Source organism: Anabrus simplex, chromosome 1, assembly GCF_040414725.1.
Source record: "Anabrus simplex isolate iqAnaSimp1 chromosome 1, ASM4041472v1, whole genome shotgun sequence".
NCBI classification, from domain to species: domain Eukaryota; kingdom Metazoa; phylum Arthropoda; class Insecta; order Orthoptera; family Tettigoniidae; genus Anabrus; species Anabrus simplex.
This window is the reverse complement of record NC_090265.1, coordinates 1405061566-1405080988: the sequence shown is the minus strand read 5'-3', so window position 1 is coordinate 1405080988 and position 19423 is coordinate 1405061566. Positions and strand designations below refer to the sequence as shown.

The 19423-nt window shown below is 38.9% G+C and overlaps 1 protein-coding gene across 2 annotated transcripts in view; it reads right to left on the bottom strand.

Annotated features, from left to right (window-relative positions):
• Positions 1-19423, bottom strand: part of LOC136858369 (motile sperm domain-containing protein 1) — a 139782-nt gene that overhangs the window by 11011 nt on the left and 109348 nt on the right. For both annotated transcript variants that reach the window (XM_067137857.2, XM_067137856.2), the window contains exon 5: positions 7004-7162. In XM_067137857.2, the coding sequence (XP_066993958.1) occupies positions 7004-7162 (159 nt within the window). The remainder of the gene's footprint in view (positions 1-7003; positions 7163-19423) is intronic.

Sequence of the window (19423 nt, the reverse complement as noted above, 5' to 3'; positions counted from 1 at the left end):
TCCGAAATCCACCTAAAATAGAGTGAACCTGCAATCAATTCTAAGAGGAACTGTTTTGCTCACTATATATCTTCACTGAAAAAAAGGGACCTCTACAATGGACAATTAATGTTTTAGATGTTTAAAATATCAGCCAAATTTATCATTTTATTTGACTTGTTATTAAATAACCAAACTATATTAACGCAAGTTATAGAATTACTACAGACTTATAATGTAACTTATCCCCATACCTAGTACAAATAGGTCACTGTTTTCCAATCTGACAGTAGGCGATTTCATTTTAATGCATGTCAATTTAGTATTATCGACCAAACAAATGCACTATTATCTTTAACGCCTAGTAGATATAAAAGTTTTTTAAAGATTGAAAATTGTTATCTGGATGTTCTATTAACATTTTGTAATATTTATAAAAACTGACAAAAGCTTTAACTTTAATTAAACAATTGTACAAAGTCATAATATGTCGCATAAAATATGCTACCAATTTTAATCTAAGGTTTTATGGTGTACACCAAAAATTTTAATAGTCATTGTAAGAATATGTTCATTTTATATATATATATGTTTTGTTGTAAGTTATGTTAATATTGTACTTAGGCCTTGTCACTAAGTTTCCTATGGCTGATGATGGCATACAAATAGTGCCGAAACCGGTCCCAATGTTTGAAAGGTAATAAATTTGTGATGTGTTAATGACGTCACATTGTTTTTGTATTGAAAAGGTGGACATAACTATCCTCAATTTATAGTGTAAATCTAGATTCAATACGGACCAAAATGAAGTTCTTAACTTTAAACGGCCTAACCACCCAAAAGCTGGTTCTATTCTCGAGATTTTTAGATCTGCGGCTGTGAAAGCCATTTTTTGGAACTCTACGCAGATGTCTTTGATGGCATAGCAGACCAATACTGACATCAAACATGCAACCACACTGATTGTACTTAATGGACAGTAGAGGATGTGGCTGCGACTAGCACAGTTTACACCTTTGATGTTTCTCTTGTCCTGTCTTCGATGTTAACGTTCAAATTGTGCAACAGCAGCTCAAGTGGTTGTGTGCCAATAAGTATGATCTCCTGGAATGGCACACCAATTACACGGATTAATGTTTGTTCTCATCAAGGTCTTTGATTGACCCTTATAACGCTTCAGAAGGGCACCACGAGATCTCCCTCCTACCTGTACTAAGTTCACTATACAGAGTTTGTTGATGAAGTCTCTCATTCCTCATGCATTGGACATGCCCAATCCATCTGAGTTGGTGACCAACGATGGTAGCCGCTATACTGTTCACCTTTGCCCTCTCAAGAACTGTTGTGTTTGATATGTGGTCATCCCATTTGATGTTGATAATGAATCTCAGCTTCTGTTGGTGGAAATGTTCTAGTTTCTTGATATCACGAAGATGTAGAGTAGAGGTTTCACATCCATATAGCAAGGTGGAGATGACGACTGCTCAGTACATCATCTGTTTGGTGTAAGCAAGACGTTCGACAGCTACACGGGCAGCACGAATTCTGTTCTCCACGTCATTCTTGTGCCATCCTACTTCGTGTGTTATATATATATTGACTTTACAGTTTTGTTGAACTTACCTCTTCATCCCTACTTTGCACCTGTTTCGATGTTTATTCCTACACTCCCTCCCGCTGAAATTTGACTGGTCGCCATATTTGATGTTTATCTGTTTCCTTTGCCATCGTCATAAGTCATCAGCTCAGCTGTTTATCATGAATACATTTTCTAGGATGATCTCTCCGTCTATGTATTCTCGCCACCCTGCCTATTGTGGCAGGTGGAATCGAGACTCGAAAGAGCACAGGACTTTGTTGAGGCATGAGAACTTACTCTGAGCACCACGTTTTGCTGCTGTACCTTGAGGTGAGAGATATGGAGACCTTATTTAAATTTTAAGTAAACTTTTCTTTCTACGGTTATCTTGACGGGAATTGGGGAGTGGACTGCACGTTGTGGATAGTTAAGATAACCTTTGCTGTGAACTTACATTATTCATGTTAAACTGCAATTATGGAACTGAATGGCCGTCTACCATAACCTCCATACGTCTGACGAACATTTTGCATTATGTTCTTTTGCTATCCTATTTCTCCCATCCTGGCCCTTTATACCACAGGTTGTACTAGCTTTGTATCTTGTATTAAGATTTCCCTTCATATTTCACGTTTTACGCATACTCTTATTATTATGGAACTTGTCACGATCACTACAAATCCTAAACATGTACTACGATCCCTTGGAACCAGTTTTTTCTTCACGTATCATATCTTTATGCTAACGTAATTTCTTCTAAACATTTACTTTGATTGCTTGTAATGCTTTTCGTGTGTATCACATATTTATCCATCACAGCATTTATCAAGCAGCTGTTTTCGCTTAACATTGCTGTTAGGTTTAATTATTATATCTGGAAAACCTATTATTCATTCATCATCAAGCTTTAAATATATTCCTGTTCGTTATCAGCCGTATTTTGAGAATTAATGTATATCCTAAAGTTATTGATATCTATTTCTATATTCCAATCTCACTGTACAGTCTTTCAATTTGTAGTCTGCCAGGCTGAGTGGCTCAGATGGTTAAGGCGCTGGCCTTCTAACCCCAACTTGGCAGGTTCGATCCTGGCTCAGTCCGGTGGTATTTGAAGGGGCTCAAATACGACAGCCCCGTGTCGGTATATTTACTGGCACGTAAAAGAACTCCTACGGGACTAAATTCCGGCACCTCGGCGCCTCCGAAGACCTTAAAAAGTAGTTAGTGGGACGTAAAACAAATAACATTATTATTAATTTGTAGTCAAATCTTCTGTTATTGTTATACTCTACATTAATGTATATCTATTTGTACACTCCATTTTTACCATTTGTACTCAAAAAATCTTACCAAATATGAATTGGTATCTATTTGTACACTCCTTTCTTACTATACAGTCTTTCTAATTATATTCAAAAATCTTGCTAAATTGTTCTTGCTAGAGTATATATCATTATCTTTCCACTGGTTTGAAAAGAAAAAAATATACAGGTTATTTGAAATCCCGTTATCTTGTTTTGCCCTTATATTTCATTGGTCCTGACAGTCCTCTTTCTCTACCGTTGGGCCCCTCTTATTTTCATTCCACTGCGCACTAATATACATTTACTGGGATTTTACTGATAATTAATATTTGTTTACATTAGCGTTACCCCTAGAGTGACGTAACAATTAGTAACTGAGCATCACGAACAAATTTTGTAACAATTGGTAGCAGAGTACATCTCTGGTCTATTTACGGCAACTTTCTACCCCCTTTTGTAACTTTCTTGTATGATTATCATCTGTTCTTTTTCTTCTTTTTTTTGTATATTTATTCTCACTGCAGTTTTTTTTTTCTTTCATCCTAAATTCATTTATCGTGGCACATATTTCTGACGAGTTTGTACATCTTTTAGATTTGTCTACCTCCAATATTGCTCAGCCACAGACTCAGTCTCTACCAAATTTTAATGCCCTTAACTTCGGGGATACTTCTTCAAACCTAAAATTGTCTGACACACTCCCTGTCTATGAACAGTTAGAGCTTCCCGTTAAACATTCAAGTCCTGTATCTAATGTAACAGAAGCATTTCCTAGAATACACGCTATTATTATTTACGTAGTCGGATGATTGCATTGTTTCTGAGGTTATGTCACGAAACATGTACTGTATATAGACATTTATATGAGTTCAGTTAATGTAACAACCTGTATATAATTTATTTATTATTACCTGTATATATGATTTGTAATCCACTACAGTATTGTGTAACACACTGTAACATCCAGAATGGCACTAGGTCAGACGAGAACTATGGAGAATATTCTGTACATTATATCTATGCATTAAGCACTCTAGGAATTTACAAGAAGTTATTTTGTAACATATCTTTCTAGAAGCCTGGCCAGGCACATATATAAGCAGGTGGTCTTGATGGCAGAGACGAGTTACTGCTTAGTTGGAGTTATGGTTTAACAGGAATTGTACTTGTAACCTCGTGTTTTGTTGAACTGACATGCTGTCAGCATTCAACTGTTCCAACTGTGTTTTAAGGTTGCAATCTCCATGTGGCATGTGCTTAGGTGATAGGCAGTTGTTAAAATGGTGGTTTGTTGATGTTTTTGGAGTGAAGTGTTTTGTTTGCGACGGTAGTGATTAAGGTTATGAGTATTTAATTTGTAAATAAATCTGCGTACCAAAGTTGAGAGCATTTCCTTTGCATCTTTGTGGATACATCAGGAGTTCCAATTTGACCACGTCGCAGTCTCCCGTAAAGCTCAAAGAGAGATATGGAATGTGAAAGTTCTAAGGAATGCCAATCTAGATTCGGAACACTATTTATCCAAAATCAAAGTTAAACTAATTCCGAGAAACACCACAAAGGTCCACTTGAAGAAGATCAATCGATTTGATACTGAAAAACTACACCCACGTCCTGAATTTACGAAGAAATTAGAATCCCTGAATCCCCAGAACTGGAAAGAGCTACAACAGACCTTGCTTACAACAGCAAAGGAAACAGTCCCACTGATGAAATCAAAGAAACATGCCTGATGGAATGATGGATGTGACTCAGTGATAAAATGAAGACAACTCACCTGGCAAAAATGGAATTAGGAAAACAACCAAGATAACTGGGAAAACTTTGTGAACGAGAGACAATGTGCGGCAAAAATGATTCGCAATGTAAAACGTGCTTACACCAAGAATCAACTAACACAGATTGAACAAGATTTCCAGAGGAACAACACACGGGACTTTTACAGAACCTTCAAACTCAATCTAAACAAGTATAATGCAACAAGCTTACAGTTCAAAAACTCGGATGGGAAACTAGCTTACAATGACGAAGATAATTGCCACATTCTAGCAAAGTACTTTGAATCTCTTCTTAATTGTGAAATTCCAGTATCCACTTTCTCATTTGAAGATAATATACACATCACCCAGACTCATCCCTTCCAACGAAAGAAGAAATCAAACAGATTATCCAGTCCCTTAAGAATAACAAGGCACCAGGTGAGGACTCGATAACTGCTGAATTGTGAAAGTATGCTGGTAACAAAATGATTGATAAATTGGCTTACATCATCAAAATGATTTGGGAAACTGATCCCATAACTGGACTTCTGCCTCGATTCACCCACTGCATAAGAAAGGGGACAAAACGGCTGTTAACAATTACCGTGGTATTCCCCTCCTATTGGTATCTTACAAAATTCTCTCAAAAGCTATGCAGATTAGGGCAGAACGACAACTTGATCCACAACTGTGAGAGTACCAAGAAGGGTTCAGGAAAGAGCACTCATGTGCCGAGCAAATTATGTATCTGAAATCTATCCTTTCATATCTGGCTTGGTTAACAAAACCAGGGCAATCATCGAACAGACCCTAGCTAACACAACCTCCAGAGTTAAGTTCAGAGGAGAAATCTCAGACTCTTTCAAGATACAGACAGGAGTTAGGGAGGGAGATGGGCTCTCGCCCCTACTCTTCAATTATTGCGTCCTTGTAAAAGTCATCTGTGAGTGGCGCAAAGAAATTAACAACGATGGGCTCCAAAATAGTGCAAGATTGGGTTGCAAGGACATGAACCTTTCAACTGATTCTTAGTTTTTGCAGATGATCTAGCAATTTTTTCTGATTCTTTAGACATGGCTACAAAGCAAATTAATTACCTCAAGACACAGGCCGAAAAAGCAGGCCTCCAGATATCTTTGGAGAAAACGCAATTCATAACTAAAATCAAGCCAGCACGAAGAGAGCTTAAAGTAAACTAGGGGGCAATCAAACGGACAGATAAGTTTAAATATCTTGGCGAGTAGATAAAACCAAACATCTCTGAAAGAGTCGTTTTCGCATCACGCATGAATAAAGTGGAAATGGCTTATCAACTGACCAATGATTTTTACAACAAAAAGTCCATATCCTTGAATGCAAAACTCAGACATTACTGCACTGTCATAAGACCAGAGGCTTTGTATGCAGCGGAATGCCTTACTATGAACAAGAAAAGCCTGATAGAAAAATTGGAAATTAAAGAGAAAGATCTTCAGGAAAATTCTTGGCCCAATTAAAGACAAAGATGAATATAGACGTCGGCATAACTATAAGCTGTATACTCAAGTTCAGAAGATCTCTGATGTAATGCGGAGAAGGAGAATTGCATTTTATGGCCACTTGCTAAGATTGAAACCCACACAATTATCGAACCAGATTTCCTATTTTAAAGATAAGAAGACCCAGCCAACTTGGCTCAAGGAGGTGGAAAGGGACCTACAAGAGATGGGGATCACTTATGAAGATATACAAGAACGTAACCCACTCAGGAGGAAACTAAAAGACCACCAGGTTTTTCAAGAAAGGCCAAAATTGAAGACGGGAAAGATGTAGACAGAGGAAAGAAAAAAGCAACACAGGTAACTAATGAAGGAGCACTGGGCAAAGATCAAAGCTCAGAGAAGACGGCTGAAATAACGTGGTCCTTAGTAGGCCGGTACGAACAAAGAAGAACAAAGAATAATAATAATATTATTAAAAATAATGTTATTGGCTTTACATCCAAGTTAGGGTTTTCAGAGACGCTGAGGTGCCAGAATTTAGTCCCGCAGGAGTTGTTCTACATGCCAATAAATCTACAAACATGAGGCTGACGTATTTGAGCACCTTCAAATACCACAGGACTGAGCCAGGATCGAACATGCCAAGTTGGGATCAGAAGGCCAGTGCTTCAACCATCTGAATGTAATTCTGATCAGAATAAATGTTCATTTCATATTCCTTACTGACGTGCAAGTGTGTGCGTCAAAAAAATAATGTAAATATATTACAGCAAGCACAAGAGAAATTCTTTCACCTCAAAGAAACAGGCTCATTTTCTCATCACTACCACTACACTAAGAATTATAATGTTGAAACACTATTCTTAAATATTTAAAAATAAGGGATATATTTTACATTACCTAGGACATATGCAAATATTAATTTTAGATGTGTCGTAAGGTGAAGATATACAGGAAACCGTGAATCTTGATCTCCATGAGTTGGCAGTAATAACGCACCAATACAAACTAAAGCTGCAACCACGACGATATAGTTGGTGGTATGTATTCGGCCTGTAACTAAATCAGAGAGATGAAATCAGTGCTTGATAATTCCCATCAACTGACAAACTAATAAATAATCTGTATCAAAATCAACAACACCAGTAATGTCCACGATGCACATAATACTATACCCAAACAGAAAATATAAAAAGCTAAGAGACTATAATGTCACCAACACCTTACCATACCTCTATACCATATAAAAGAACTAGACTGGAGAACATATATGACTGTAGTAATTGTACCTTTATCATACAGAATCAATTGCAACAACAGATAAATATAAGAAAACTAAACATTCCACTGAGTATTATTTTTGAATTAAAATATCTACAATGAAAAAATCTGATGTCTTTACAAATGGAAAAACATGCTTAGTATGACAGAATGTATTGAATGTTTTATTTTAACAATAAATGCCATTCAGCTTCTTTAAACTACAGGCTCCCTAGTAAACAGGCATTCCATACATATGTATCTTTATAATCGATATGTTGAGAGAGTAATGTGCTCTAGGAGAGAAAGGTTAGCTGTTCCGTGTAACTCTCATAACTGTCATACAAATGCTTTTCCAGATGTGCAATCAAACTCTTTACAGCAACTTAAGTTATCATATTCCGAAATCAGGTCAGACTTCCTCAGCTATCTGCTTGAAGGTCTGTCATACATGTCACTACCATCAGCTATGCTCACACTGACAAGCTTCATATACTGTTAACATGGAGCGCTGAAGCACACAAGAAAAAAGACACAAGCTACTATCAGCCGAAACCCGTGTTGAGTCAAATTAAGCCGCAGGCTCCACTCCTGATGGTGCCCTTCCGTCAATTCCTTTAAGTTTCAGCTTTGCAACCATACTTCCCCCGGAACCCAAAAGCTTTGGTTTTCCGGGAGCTGCCCGCCGAGTCATCGGAGGAACTTCGGCGGATCGCTAGCTGGCATCGTTTATGGTTAGAACTAGGGCGGTATCTGATCGCCTTCGAACCTCTAACTTTCGTTCTTGATTAATGAAAACATACTTGGCAAATGCTTTCGCTTCGGTCCGTCTTGCGACGATCCAAGAATTTCACCTCTAACGTCGCAATACGAATGCCCCCGCCTGTCCCTATTAATCATTACCTCGGGTTCCGAAAACCAACAAAATAGAACCGAGGTCCTATTCCATTATTCCATGCACACAGTATTCAGGCGCAGCCGGCCTGCTTTAAGCACTAATTTGTTCAAAGTAAACGTGCCGGCCCACCTCGACACTCAATGAAGAGCACCTCGGTAGGATTTCATCGGGGTCCGCCTACGGCGCGCAGGAACCGCACGCGGATAACCACGGCGGCCGCGCGCTTTCGACTCGCCACCACCGGCAGGACGTCCCACGAACCATGCCAGTTAGACACCGACGAGCGATGAACCGACAGCGTGGGATACAAATCCAACTACGAGCTTTTTAACCGCAACAACTTTAATATACGCTATTGGAGCTGGAATTACCGCGGCTGCTGGCACCAGACTTACCCTCCAATGGATACTCGTTAAAGGATTTAAAGTGTACTCATTCCGATTAGGGGGCCTCGGATGAGTCCCGTATCGTTATTTATCGTCACTACCTCCCCGTGCCGGGAGTGGGTAATTTGCGCGCCTGCTGCCTTCCTTGGATGTGGTAGCCGTTTCTCAGGCTCCCTCTCCGGAATCGAACCCTGATTCCCCGTTACCCGTTACAACCATGGTAGGCGCAGAACCTACCATCGACAGTTGATAAGGCAGACATTTGAAAGATGCGTCGCCGGTACGAGGACCGTGCGATCAGCCCAAAGTTATTCAGAGTCACCAAGGCAAACGGACCGGACGAGCCGACCGATTGATTTTGATCTAATAAAAGCGTCCCTTCCACTTCTGGTCGGGACTCTGTTTGCATGTATTAGCTCTAGAATTACCACAGTTATCCAAGTAAAGTGGTACGATCTAAGGAACCATAACTGATTTAATGAGCCATTCGCGGTTTCGCCTTAATTTGGCTTGCACTGAGACATGCATGGCTTAATCTTTGAGACAAGCATATGACTTCTGGCAGGATCAACCAGGGAGCTGGCTGGCTCGAGAGCCGAAACCGAGCGTCGTAGCCCGCCGCCGACGAGTGCGGCCTGCGGGACACAGACTTGCTTTGCTCCGTTGGCCGACCGAGTGGCCGCCAACTAAAATTTCATAGGCCGCCGAGCACGGGCTCTCACCCGGCCGGGCGTGCCTTCACTAGGGATCGGGTCCCTTCACCATCCATCGTCACATCTCCACTTCGACCGGATGAAGGAAGCCGCAGGTTAGTGCTAGTACAGCACAACCCTGATTAACTGAACTTTGCTAACCAGAAGCAATGGTATAAATTACAAATGAGTTATTTGTGGGAGCGGTGCTCAAAATCGAGCTGGCAACGCTGCTTGCAGCAAGCAACATAATTATCTTACCCCTATCCCACATTCCAGTACACTGTATACTGTTGACTTCCCCCTTCTACCGCACGTTCTACGTACTATTGTATTTTACTTTTCATGTTGATCAGTGTAAGTGCTTTAAAGTGTACCGTTTTAAGGTATCAGCGAAAACAAAATGTGCTGAGATAACAACTGAACAGAAAACTGAAGCAGTTAGATGGAAAATGGGAGGCTGTTACAAAATGTGGTAGCAGATCAACAGTACCTGACAGGGTAAAAATGAAGCCAAAGTTTCAGGAACACTCGTCAAAAATTTAAGAACTATGAAATATGCTGAATATGAGAAATTAAATGAAGCCCTATTCCTGTGGTTTACCCAGCAATGCACTAAAACAGAGGTTCTCAAATGATTATGAGATTGTATCCCTCACTCATGGCTAAATGTGCAATGTACCCCATGAAAAAACCTATAAATGATAGGTTTAAAAAAATATGAGTACCCCGCTAAGTATCAAGGCAGTTTGAATTGATTATAAACCATTTTTTTAATTACACATTGCAAATAAGATGAGATTGTGAAATTAAATTTTATAAAACATCATAAATGAAAGGTATAAGCAAGTAATAAAGTTTCAAAACAAGCTAGATTTTAGCCTCAATATCAAAATAATAAATAAGGATGAAAAATTGTCTATGTTAATTCTGGAATTCAGACATTGCCAACCATCAAAATTTCAATAGGATGGATGGGCCTGCATGGTGTGACAGTTTTCTGATGTGTCGTAGTACAGGTGAAACTTTGAAGCGAAGCGTGACTCCTTACATACATATTTAACTTTCTTCTTATTTATTTCCATATTTCAATTTTTCTTGATTTTTTCCCTGAAGGCTGCTGGCGGACCCCACTATTTTATGGTGGAGTAAAAAACTATCTTCAGAGCTGCTGAATGAACCCACTATCTCCCGAATGCAAGCTTACAGCTACGTGACCCAAACCATGTAGCCACTCACTCTGTACTTCCTGAATGTTATTGGACAGAAGAGCAAGGCTATCGGCAAATCCCAGGCAGTTTAAACTTATGCTGTCTTGATAAAGTGCCAGCTGTTTTAAATGACACAGAAAGCTCCAATGATAAATACAGTAGAAGTCTGCTATAGTGAGTACGGCATATAATGAGAATCCCGTTATAACGAGCGTTCGTCTGTCCCTTGAATATTTCTATATAGAACTATTATCCTTGTGAGAGCACTATCACTGACACATTTGTTATTTCCAGTGATTAAGCTGCACGATTTTTTCCGTTACCGATAATTCTGCACCCAGCAATTATACTGCAGGCGATTGATCATCTTCGGTATCGTTTCCTTGTTGTGTCCACTATCGAGCTCTCTCGTTGACATTCAAGGACAATGTCTGCATGGATCAGTAATACCCGTCGACTGCTCTTCCGTATATTAAAAAAAAATGAAAGAGAACCTGTTTTTGTAACAAATACATATATAACATGTCTGATATCAGTTGTTACAGTCAAAGAATAATACTAGATTATAAATTCCACCTATTCCATACATAAGAGTCTTTTATTTAAATTTAAGAAATAGATCTTAACATATTAGATACAGGGACATGCTTTGCCCATAACGAGCGCATCATCAGACTAGCAAATGGAAGACAGTAGTCTCAAGTACAATACAATACAATACAATGGATTTATTTTGTCTGGCAAGATTAAGGCCATTAGGCCCTCTCTTCCATCTAACCAGAAAATGCAGTATATACATGTGCAAATTAAAAAATAAATAAGACATAGGTCTACAATTGAAACATCTTGCAACTACTAAACAATGCAATATTATGATGAAAAGCAAAAAATTAAAAATAGGAAAAATAGGAAAATGATAATGATGATGATGAAGATGATTATTTACACAATTATGACATGATTACCTAATTTCAATTAACCTTGTTAATAACAGTGAGATTATATAAAGTCTATAGTTTGAGGAAGGCTAAATCTACAAAATTTCCATAACATACAAATAACAATATAGGACTTCATCTATTACTTACTACGTACCGGTGACAAAGTTGCCTAAAACTAGCAGGTGAGGCTCCTCTAACAGAGATGGGTAGTGTATTCCACTGTCGTGCCGAAGAAATAACAAATGAGTTTGTGTATCGCATGGTGCAGTGAGGTTGAATAGATAAGAGTGTATCAGATTTTGACCGTGTTCTGAAACTGTGATTGGATGAGAGGTGGTGAAATTTACTGTACAAGTAGGGAGGTGAGCATGAGGAGAGTATTCAATGAAGAAGGCATAAAGCATGAAGATTACAGCGCTGTTTGAGTTTTAGCCAACCGAGTTCATCGTAGGCAGGTGTAACATGGTCAAAGTAACGTAGGTCACATATGTAGCGAATACAGGCGTTTTGCACGCGTTGTAGTTTGTCGTTAAGAGTAGTAGTCAGGTCGTCGTACACGGTGTCACAGTAGTCGAAATGAGGTAATGCAAGAGTGCCAATGAGGCGTTCTTTTAATACTCAAGAAAATATGTTGCGGAATCTTCTAAGTGAGTTAAGTGCCGCAAATACTTTCCTGGAGATGCTGGTAACCCGCTGCTTCCAGGAAAGATGTTTGTCTATAATAACACCGAGATCTTTGACAGATTCACTGAAATCAATGGGTGAATTTTGTAGGTAGAGTTTTGGTAAAGTACTCTTATGCCAAAGTCTTATAATCAATCCTCATTAGGATGTTTATGAATGTCCTGTTTTAAAAAATGTGGTGACTAGTAGCAAGTTAAAAGTTCAAAATAAATACGTAAATTACTGCGTTGAAATGAAATCTGGTAAATATGGTGCGATATTCTGGAGATGGCGTAAGGAGCTTATAATAGTTTAATATTTAGGATAAAAGTCACTCTTGGTGGTGGTTAAATTAAAATCCAAAGTTGTTTGTCTGTTGAAGTTGTTAATCTTATGGGAAAAGATAAGACAGCAAACTTCTTAAGGCACTAAGGAGCGAGGACAAGTACTCGTCAGAAACGTAGCTATATTTATATTAGCAGGTAGACGTGGTTGTAGTTTCTTATATAAAGTCGAAAGGAAAATGTGCGAGGTTGAGTAGAGCTTGTGGTGTTATGTCTGAAACAAGAGGAGAGTGAAATGTTAAAGTATAAAATTAGAGCAGGAGAGAATGAAGAAAAAAAAAAACAATGTGTGTGAAATTACTTACCCTTTCGACAGTTGTGGTGTTAATTTTGTAAAAGATGAGGCGAGTTGAAGAAAATATGTTGTGTGTAATTTCATTTATCTTTTAGACTGTTGTAATGTTAATTAGTTGCCATACGCCAGTACTAACATGACAAATCCTAGCGCGAGTGCTAACATCGGTCTGTGAGTCTGAAGTTATAAACATGCATATTTCTTATATTTTAAAGCAAGTAAATAATTTATTAAAGAGAAATCATACTACAAAAATTGATTACTAAGCCTTGCATTGTTACTGTTAACAATAAAGAGGAAAAAGAAGTAAATTAACCATTGTCAGGAAAGACAGAAATAAATACTCATAATGATTAACTCTAAAACACAGAAATAAACATTCCTAATGATTAACTAGAAAACTTGGATAGTGACAATTCTTACAAAGATGCAATGAACAATTCACAGTCACAGTCGATCACCATGTTCATTCCTTCTTTTCAGAACAAGTTGGACAAAGAACCACAATAAACTCCAAGTACATGAACTCCCCACACAAATAACACTTGTATTTTGTTTTATGATTTTTCTTTGAGTCACAGTATGCACACCGACCATGCGTTTTTTCTTCCTGTGCAAGCACCGGCATGTTTTCAGCCGGTATGTTACAGATCTCTTGAATTCTCATTCGAGTCAGTTTCGGAACTGGCTTGACTGTGGATCAGCTTTATAGATGATCTCCAATTAAACCAAATGCCAGCGTTTCTAAGAAAATTCTTAGCATCATATTAGCTTTAGGATTGTTGCTGTTCATTATTACAAAAGCATTTATAGCAGCAATGTTCATCAAACTGTAAAAGATTACCATAGGCCACCGGCAAGTTATATACTCCACTAAGTTTATCAACCACATCGTATCATTATACAACACGATCATTTCAGGTTTATTAGTGTTGGGATCAACTGTCGTCACAATGTATTGTAGCACATTTTTGTCCTTCCTGGGAATGTATGATACTAGGGTGGAATTTTCCTGGAACCCAAACATGCTGGAACAGACGGGTCTATTTTTGCCTTCCAGAAGTTCACGAGGTAACTAACTTTTGTTCTTTCTTATAGTACTAAGTAAAGTCAATTTACAGTTTTTCAACAAACTTTCAGATAATTCTATGCTGGTGAACCAATTGTCCATGGTCACATTGGTACCTGCATTGGCAGTAGGTTTCACTAATCTTTCAACTACTGCTTTCGCGCTTTTATCAATAGAATATGGGCCATTGAGCTGTTTACCAACATATACCTCAAGGTTTGACATACAAAACATTTTAGCACATAACACAGATTTTCATCCCATATTTATTGGGTATGCTTCAGATGTACTGGCAGAAGCCACATCTTCCCCTGAAAGCCTCTCAAGTTTTTCGTCAAAGTCATATATTCAGATGGGGTGTAGTTAGCTTGACAATTTGCCACAAAAACTTCAAATACATCCTGAATTGCAACCAATTTATCTGTTCCTTGTCGGAGCAATCTCGTTTTTTTGTTGTCAAATCAAATATGCATCAGCAGAAACCTAAACCTCTCCAGTGACATAGTGAGCCAAAACATCTCAATTGATGTACAGTTAGTTTTCCATAAGTCCACTGCGTTCAAATGGTTTGTCTTACGTACACCAGAAACGTACAAGAAACCTAACGAAGCCTTCATTTCCACTAAGTCAGAAGGTCTTGCAGTGCTATATTCTTGGTCATAAGGCTCACGGGTTACAGAAAGATTTGTACTATCGACTATAATGTTTAGAATTCTAGCATCAAGAAAGCAGGTCCATATATCTACAATAGAAGTGAAATTTCTTGCCGGTCCTTTCACCACAGGCAAACGAGTTATGAGATACAAAGAGCGAGTTCTCACATTTTGAGGAGGAATATCCATTTTCCATTTCGTGCCACCGACTTTTCCAATGAAGTACGGAACATTACGTTGTCAGGTTTCTTGTGCAGAAGTCCCATTATCAATATCTTGTTTATCCTGTATCTCCTCCACGTTCTGTTCCGATTCTGAATCTTCTTCACGACAATCAAAGTGATCTTCCATAAAATCTTCAAAATCTTCTGCAGCCACGTCAGTCTCTTCAGATTCCAGTAGTAATTTCAGCACATACTCTTTTTCACGCTCGTAATTCATTTCGTTTCGTTTCCAGCAGAAAGTAGCAGCACGAGTACTAACTTCGGTCTGAGAGACCAAAATAAAGGAATTCTTGTTAAGAACTTGAATCAGGCACTTAACATTCACACAACAATAAGTAAACTGACCAATTTAAAGGTATCATTGAGCAAAGCGTAAGCGAAGCATACGCACTAAAGTTAGAGGAGAATAACTGGGCGGTCGGTCTCGGAGACCGGATGTTAGTACTGGAGGGTTAAGTTAGGTTAGGTGAAACTGTTTGGATCAGTACTACTTGAGCAACCGATCAGTGTGGATGCGTGGTGAGGTGAGTGCAGTATAGTATGATTGGCATTGAGCAATATTGTGCGGCGATCGGTGGCTGGCAGCGCAGGCAGAAGAAGACGAAGGGGTATGCGGCGAACAAGGGAGAGCTGGGGAAGATCGGCGAGGCTATCTTGGCAGCGACGGTGATAACTATGCTATTAATTATAGGGGGCATGGAGATGAATCCAGGCCCTGACATGAGCTGGTAGGACTGGGAGAGAATCAGGGGTCTGATAGGAGACGCTGTAAAAACATATACTGGAGATGCACTGGTAAAGGAATTGAGAAAGGAACAAGCCAAGGGATTTGAAGATATGAAGACATGGTTCAAGGAAGAATGGGGAGTTATGGAAAAAAGAATAGAGGAGAATGAGAGAGCAACGGGAGTGCTAAAAGGGCAGGTAAAAAATATGGAAAAGGGAGTGGCGTCTCTGAAGAATGAGCTCAGCCTTGTCAACCTAGAAAGGATGAAGAAATGTACCTGGCCACATTATAAGACTCAAGGACCTTTTTAGCAATTCTTTTCACCTGACATCCTAATTCTTGGATTTATGTGACAGCAAACCCATTGTTGATACTTGCGTTGTAGGACATGGTATTCTTGATAATAATGTGAGTTTTGGAACTTATTATCTTTACAAATTTCCGCCTTTTTTACTTTATTAACTTAGTACCTACCTTGCCATAAACAAATGAAGTAATAATTCCCGCGGTTTTTGTGTCAGATGTGTGTTTGGTTTACTGATAATTAACTTTAACAGTTTGTCTTGCTGTATTTTAGATATTTACGCTAATTCTGTGTTGATAACAGGAACTTTATGAGGTAGCAGTGGTTTTAAATTTGTTACTTGGGAAATCAAACAATTTCTTGATAACAGAGTTATGAGGAAGTCTCAGGACCTTTCTCATCGCAAAACTGAGTTTGTGAAGGGACTTCTGCAGCATGGAAATCTGGCACGAGAAATTTCTGCCCTTTTAGGAATATCGCAGACTTCTGTGCGTCGTATAAGCAATACAAATAAAATGGGAGAGATCACCCGAAGAACAAAAGAGGGAAATGTGGTAGGAAGAAAATTCTAACTCCAAGAGCAGAACGTTTGCTCATCAAAATTGTGAAAGGAAACAGAAGGGCATCTTATGCTACTATAACCCAAGAACTGAACAACAGTGGTATCAAGGTTTCTGAGAGAACAGTGCGTCGACGTACTTGCAGCTTGGGGTATCAATGTCGTCGACAAGCTAAGAAAGCCAAACTTACTGAGCGAATGATGAAAGGGAGGCTACAGTGGGCAAGAAAACACCAACATTTCACAGCAGAAGACTGGAAAAGGGTAAGTTCCTTATATAAATTCCTTAACAAATTATGTTTCAGCTAGGAAAATTCCAACTAGTATTTACGACTTTAATTTCACACAGATCTTAATTTCTAGGTTTGCTTCAGTGATGAATCTATTTTTGAGGTGTCAAGCGAGAAATCCCGGTTTGCAAGAAGATTGTCTAGTGAAAAGTATGAGAAGAATTGCATCCAGCAAACAGTAAAACATTCTACCAAGGTCATGATTTGGTCAGTGATAATTGGAAAGGGAATGGGACGTCTTCAAATTGTGGAGGGTATTATGCGTCGGGATCAGTATACACAAATACTTGAAAAGAGACTGATCCTGCAATTGAAGGATTGGTTTAGTAAAGGTGAAAACAAGATTTTCATGCAAGATGGGGCTCCATACCACACAGCAAACTCTATTAAAGCTTTTCTGAAAGAGAAAGAAATTCCTCTTTTGGATTGGCCTGGTAATTCACCTGATTTGAACCCGATTGAGAATGTGCAGCAATGTCTGAAAAAAGGTCTGAAACGTGAAATTCGTAAAGAGTGTATCACTACCAAGCTTCAACTACTTGAAAAGATCATACTTCATTGGAATCATAATGAAAAGTTGTCAGCAACAGCTTCATCTTGCATTGCAAGTATGCCTCACAGGGTGCAAACAGTCATAAAAGCTAAGGGTGGACTGACTAAATACAGTAGAAGTCCGCTATAGCGAGTATGGCATATAACGATAACTCCGTTATAGCGACGACTTTTTCTGTCCCTTCCAAATTCCTATATTAAACTGTGTATCGTTCTTCGGTTACAGCGAGAACCCTATCACTGGCGCATCCGTTATTACGAGCGAATAAGCGCGCACGATTTTTTCCGTTACCAATATTTATACACCCCAGCGATGATATTGCATGCGATAGATTACCTTCGGCATCGTTTCCTCGCTATGTGCACTAGCGATTTATCTCGTCTACATTCGAAGGCGATGTCGGAGTCGATTAGTAATACCCGCCGACAGCTGTTCCGTAAAGAAAATTCGAAATGAAAGAGAACATATTTTCGTAATAAATACATAAATAACGTGTCCGATAACGGTTGTTAACTCGTTAAAAATTAAGGCTGACTCACTACCGCTTAATTTTGAGGCTAAATACTGCAATTAAGTAAGAATGGGATGAACCTCGTGATATGGCAGAGTGCTTAATTGCTTTCAGAGGTTACCGGTAGTTTATATTTTGTCGCGTCTGGATAAATTACGGAAAGGGTATTATGAAAATTTATAGCGAGAAAGTTATAGTTTCTCTACTGGCCCTTGAAGTGTGTTTTCATCATACGTATAGTACGGTTAAGTTAGGATACGTGACGCTGTTTGAATAAGAAAACTGAAACGTTTGCAACAAAATGCGATCGATCATCTTCGGTACGGTATAGTTTTCTCACTTTGTGCATTTGCGATCTCTCTCGTTGACATTCTAAGGCGATGTTGGAGTTGATTAGTAACTCCCATCGACTGCTGTTCTCTAAAGAAAATTCCAAATGAAAGAGGATAACACGTTTTCGTAATAAATGCGTAAATAACGTGGCCGATACCACCTGTTAACTCGTTAAAAATAAAGACTGAAGTAAACGATATCTTCATTTTAATGTAATATACGGAAATTAAGTAAGAATGTGATACACCTCAAGATATGGCAGAGTACATCACTGATTTCAGAGGATATTTCATTATCTTCTCGCGTCTAGTTACGGCTATTTACATGTTTATTTTTCGCGTGGAGGCTATTTCTCTACATGCGTTTCAAATATGTTTTCATGATAGGCTACATATACGGTTAGGTTAGGTGACGCTGTTTGAAGAAGAAAGCTGAGGTGTTTGCCACAGAAATCTCTGGAGTGATACCGTATTTTTCCGAATCCAAGACTTTTTTTTTCTCAGAATCTCATGCGAAAACTCAAGGGTTGTTGCATTCGTGGCCTAATAGTAAGTTAATTGATACCACTGGCAACTACCGCGGTAACCACGCTGCTTCTTTTCACACGCGCACAGAACTCATTGACGACCGCTTCTTTACTACACATCGCTACCGGTTGTACAGTGTACAGTGCCTGTGTGTTACTCAAATCTGCAGAATGGCATCAAAACATGCGACCCTTCGAATTCTTAGAAAAGCCATGGCTACTCAGTGGCAGAATCATAACGCGTCTATTGTACTTGACGCTTAGTAAAATTAAGGTTTATAGACAGAAGGAATATTTTCGTGATGGATAGTCGTATTGTAAAGATACGTGGAAAAGGTATTGCCGGCAAATTTTCAACGGGTTCTAGTCGATATTATGATGCCAATTTTAAGTTAATGTTTATTAAACACTCGGAAATGTAGAATAATTGTGCAGCCGCAAGAAAATACGGCATAGGCCTAAATAAAGCCAACATTTGGCGTTAGCGTGAAGACAAAGAGCTAAAAAAATGCGTACTGTACAAAAAATGCATTCAGTGATCCACAACAAGGACACTTTAAAGAAGTCGATGACGGAATTGTGAGGCATGTGCACGAAAAACGCAAGGGCGATTGGCCATACCGTGGCGCAATAAACTCGTTCGTTGACTTTCAACGTTCGCGATTAGGCCTATACATCGCTAGCTGCTGAATTTGGCCGAACCCGACAAGCGAGACGTGCGTGTAGCGGTAGCCGGTTATATCTGACTCTGCGTAAAGACAACAGTTTTATAGACAGCAAGAATAATTTCCAGATGGATTGTTGTATTGTAGTGAAACAGGAACGCCCGTAATTCAGTTTATCGGAGAGCATGAGGAACGACAAGGCGTGTACGGCCCATG